The 5000-nt window shown below is 49.7% G+C and overlaps 1 protein-coding gene across 1 annotated transcript in view; it reads left to right on the top strand.

Annotated features, from left to right (window-relative positions):
* LOC116224656 (purine nucleoside phosphorylase-like) overlaps positions 1-5000 on the top strand; it is a 6328-nt gene that overhangs the window by 743 nt on the left and 585 nt on the right. Inside the window, exons 2-6 of the mRNA XM_031585115.2 lie at positions 474-643; positions 1411-1514; positions 1782-1957; positions 3776-3966; positions 4564-5000. The exon at positions 4564-5000 is cut by the window's right edge and continues 585 nt beyond it. Of these exons, the coding sequence (XP_031440975.1) occupies positions 474-643; positions 1411-1514; positions 1782-1957; positions 3776-3966; positions 4564-4817 (895 nt within the window). The 3' untranslated portion in view covers positions 4818-5000. The remainder of the gene's footprint in view (positions 1-473; positions 644-1410; positions 1515-1781; positions 1958-3775; positions 3967-4563) is intronic.

The following is a 5000-nucleotide window of genomic DNA, read 5'->3' as shown; positions in this document are numbered from 1 at the left end:
ATATTGGCCAGACTGTCTTATTGGCACTGAGCGTGATAGTCTGACCTTAGCTCGTGTTACAGTGTTGCCAATTTAGGTGTTCCGTGGTCGTGGGCGGTTTTAAGTACCTTGCCTTCACCAGCGGGAGAAAAAAAAAGAAATAACGAGCTGCTGCAGGGAAACTGTTAGGTCAGAGTCGGTGCCAAGTTTACAGGCTCTGTATTTCTGAATGTTACGCAATTACCTTGAACTGCAGACAAACTCTGCAGATGGGTCCGTTATCTAAAACCCCCATAAACCGGTGTGAAAACACGGGCATATCAGGGAACGTGGTGTAGGCCTGTCTGTGTTTTGTGAGTTTGTTGACAAAATAACACAGTAGCTAGCACTCCTACTGAGACCGCTGAAGGCCAGCTGCGGCGGCTGCACGGCAGGTTCACACGCCACATTCCCCTCCGTCCACATCACTTCATAGACACTTCTGTGCTCTTCAGATACAGCTATGAGGAGTGCCGTGCCACCGCCGACTGGCTGCTGGCTCAGGTGGACATACGCCCCCTGGTGGGCATCGTGTGCGGATCCGGTCTGGGAGGACTCGCTGAGATGCTGAAGGACCAGGTGGCCTTCAACTACAAGGACATCCCCAGCTTTCCCCAGAGCACAGGTGTGTGTGTGTGTGTGTGGTCAGATATGACTTGTCATTGACGAGTTGTTTGCGTGTGTCTGCATGCAATAGTGTTGGCGTTCTCGAGTTAGAGTGTGTGTGTGTGTGAGCTAGTTGTGTATTTACTGTGTGTGTGTGTGAGCTAGTTGTGTATTTACTGTGTGTGTGTGTGAGCTAGTTGTGTATTTACTGTGTGTGTGTGTGTGTGTGTGCTAGTTGTGTATTTACTGTGTGTGTGTGTGTGCTAGTTGTGTATTTACTGTGTGTGTGTGTGAGTGAGAGCTAGTTGTGTGTGAGCTAGTTGTGTATTTACTGTGTGTGTGTGTGTGTGAGCTAGCTGTGTATTTACTGTGTGTGTGTGTGAGCTAGTTGTGTATTTACTGTGTGTGTGTGTGTGTGTGTGCTAGTTGTGTATTTACTGTGTGTGTGTGTGAGCTAGTTGTGTATTTACTGTGTGTGTGTGTGAGCTAGTTGTGTATTTACTGTGTGTGTGTGTGTGAGCTAGTTGTGTATTTACTGTGTGTGTGTGTGTGTGAGCTAGTTGTGTATTTACTGTGTGTGTGTGTGTGTGTGCTAGTTGTGTATTTACTGTGTGTGTGTGTGTGCGCTAGTTGTGTATTTACTGTGTGTGTGTGTGTGTGTGTGTGTGTATGCTAGTTGTGTATTTACTGTGTGTGTGTGTGTGTGAGCTAGTTGTGTATTTACTGTGTGTGTGTGCTAGTTGTGTATTTACTGTGTGTGTGTGTTGTGTGTTGTCTGCGCTCCAGTCCATGGCCACGCTGGGCGACTGGTGTTTGGGACTCTGAAGGGAAGGGCGTGTGTCTGCATGCAGGGACGCTTCCACCTCTACGAAGGATACCCCATACAGAAGGTAAGGATCTGATACACACACTCACACACTCACACACTCACACACTCACAAACACACACACACTCACAAACACACACACACACACACACACACACACACACGCTTCAGTAGGTGTGCTGTGTCTTATCTGACACACACACGCACACACACTCCTACTCACCGCAGCCTTTGTGTTGTCTCCTCAGATCACCCTGCCCATGCGCGTCTTTATCTGACACACACACACACACACCTATTAACCGCAGCCTTTGTGTTGTGTCTCCTCAGATCACCCTGCCCATGCGCATCTTCAAGCTCCTGGGGGTGGAGACGGTCATCCTGACCAACGCGGCCGGGGGCCTCAACCAGGACTACAGAGTGGGCGACATCATGATCCTCAAGGACCACCTCAACATGCCAGGCTTCGCCGGCAACAACCCCCTGGCTGGACTCAACGACGAGAGGTGAGCGGGGCATCTCCGTGGGGCATCTCCGTAGGGCATCTCCGTGGGTAGCGCCCGGTGCAAGTAGTGTCTCAGGCAAGGGCTCCATAGACCTCCTGAAGTGTGTCCTCACTGGACCCTGAGAGGAAGCTGCACACCATCACCCACCGACCTATCTACGGTGAAAGAAAGGGGGGGGGGGGGGTGTATGGGTTTGACCTCTGACCTTCAGGTCTGTCCTCAGACACACAGTCTTATGATGGGAAGGTCTGTCCTCACACACACACACACACACAGTCTTATGATGGGAAGGTCTGTCCTCACACACACACACACACACACACACAGTCTTATGATGGGAAGGTCTGTCCTCACACACACACACACACACAGTCTTATGATGGGAAGGTCTGTCCTCACACACACACACACACACAGTCTTATGATGGGAAGGTCTGTCCTCACACACACACACACAGTCTTATGATGGGAAGGTCTGTCCTCACACACACACAGTCTTATGATGGGAAGGTCTGTCCTCACACACACACACAGTCTTATGATGGGAAGGTCTGTCCTCACACACACACACACACACACAGTCTTATGATGGGAAGGTCTGTCCTCACACACACACACACACACAGTCTTATGATGGGAAGGTCTGTCCTCACACACACACACACACACACAGTCTTATGATGGGAAGGTCTGTCCTCACACACACACACACAGTCTTATGATGGGAAGGTCTGTCCTCACACACACACAGTCTTATGATGGGAAGGTCTGTCCTCACACACACACACAGTCTTATGATGGGAAGGTCTGTCCTCACACACACAGATAGATAAGTAGAGAGAAGTTATGACTAGTTGTAGATGTTGCTGTGTGTGTGTGTGTGTGTGTATGGTGTGTGTGTGTGTGTGATTATGGTGGGTGTGTATGGTGTGTGTGTGATTATGGTGTGTGTGATTATTGTGTGTGTGTGTGTGTGTGTGTGTGTGTGTGTGTGTGTGTGTGTGTGTGTGTGTGTGTGTGTGTGTGTGTGTGTGTGTGTGTGTGTGTGTGTGTGTGTGTGTGTGTGTGTGTGTGTGTGTGTGTGTGTGTGTGTGTGTGTGTGTGTGTGTGTGTCCACCCTGTTGACTACAGCTCATTGAACTGACCAAGCTCTCGAATATCAGTTCAGGTGTGTGCTCGTCATTAAGACACAAATAAAGAATATCAGTTCAGGTGTGCTCGTCATTAAGACACAAATAAAGAATATCAGTTTAGGTGTGCGCTCGTCATTTAGACACACAAATAAAGCTCTTAAAAGCAACACAGAGGAAGACCAGTGCAAGTCTAGTATCGGTGCCAAAAGTACAATCAGGGACCTGAGTAGTCAGATTCCAGACAAATTCTTTGGCATCGAGCGTTGCTGAGCAAGATCTCATGACTTGAGTGTTTGCATATTTGGGGTGGATCGCCCTTGAGCAAAAACACACAACACACTTCAAGCTGTATGCAAAAGAATCCAGGTCATGCAGTCCAACACCTTTTACGTTCTAAACCGCTGCTTTTCAAACGCCCTTTCAAACATGTTGCATCATTTGCAGAGAGCGTAGAAATGAATGGAGATGAATAGAAGCAGACATTTTGACTGCATCTTGAGGTGGTTACAAAGCAGGACAAATGACTGATAGGTTTTCATTCTGAACTTGAATTGTAAGGACTGCATTACTGATAACTCACTCCTTTCCTTTTCTCTCTCTCTCTCTCTCTCTCTCTCTCTCTCTCTCTCTCTCTCTCTCTCTCTCTCTCTCTCTCTCTCTCCCCCTCCCTCCCTCTCCCTCTCAGGTTTGGTGTTCGTTTCCCCTGCATGTCCGATGCCTACGACCGCGACCTGCAGCAGCTTGCGTTTGACGTGGGGGCGGAGCTGGGCTACAGCGACTTCCTGCGCAAGGGCGTGTACTGCGTGTTGGGGGGGCCGTCCTTCGAGACCATCGCCGAGTGCCGCATGCTGCACACGCTGGGCGCCGACGCCGTGGGTGAGTCTTCCTCTTCATCACACCTCTTCCTCTTCATCACCCATCACACCTCCTCCTCTTCATCACCCATCACACCTCCTCCTCTTCATCACACCTCCTCCTCTTCATCACCCATCACACCTCCTCCTCTTCATCACACCTCCTCCTCTTCATCACCCATCACACCTCCTCCTCACCCTCTCTTCCAGTCTGTCCCCTCTTCAACACTAGATGAGCCTAGACACGAGCGAATGAGTGACTTGAGTTTAAAAGAATAGATCAATGGGAAAACAGGCCTATGTATATAAAACATTCTTTTTCTGAACAGCCCAAAATGTCCATGCCAATATGTAGTTTGATAGGACCCAATACATCCTTCGAATATTTGTTTTTAATGTAGCGTCCTCTCTCTCTCTCTCTCCGTTCTGACAGGAATGATCACGATTCACTGTAGCATGTTTTTAATGTAGCGTTCTCTCTCTCGCTCTCTCTCTCTCTCTCTCTCTCTCTCTCTCTCCGTTCTGACAGGAATGAGCACGATTCACTGTAGCATGTTTTTAATGTAGCGTTCTCTCTCTCTCTCTCTCTCTCTCTCTCTCTCTCTCTCCGTTCTGACAGGAATGAGCACGGTTCACGAGGTCCTGGTAGCCCGCCACTGTGGCATGCGCTGCTTCGCCCTGTCGCTCATCACCAACCAGGCCGTCATGGACTACGAGAGCGAGGAGAAAGCCAACCACGAGGAGGTGCTGGAGACGGGCAAGCTGCGCGCCGAGCAGCTGGAGCGCCTGGTCTCCAACATGGTCCTGCGCATCCAGCACAACAACAACAACAACAACAACGAAGACGACGACAACGACATCAACTCGTATTAAAACCGAGAGCACGTGACCTGTTCTCAGCTTGACTCATGTTGCACAGAGACCTTTGCCCCTCTGCCCGTATGTCGGGAGGGCTGAAACAGCCTGGGGTCAGAGGGCAGAGGGCAGAGGGCGAAGGTCAGATATGGCACCTGTTTGCCTGACCCTCCTAAAAGTGAGGTCATAGCGACAGAAAAT

The sequence above is a fragment of the Clupea harengus genome, chromosome 18 (genome assembly GCF_900700415.2).
Source record: "Clupea harengus chromosome 18, Ch_v2.0.2, whole genome shotgun sequence".
Taxonomy (NCBI): Eukaryota; Metazoa; Chordata; class Actinopteri; order Clupeiformes; family Clupeidae; genus Clupea; species Clupea harengus.
This window is presented reverse-complemented; position numbering and strand designations above follow the sequence as displayed.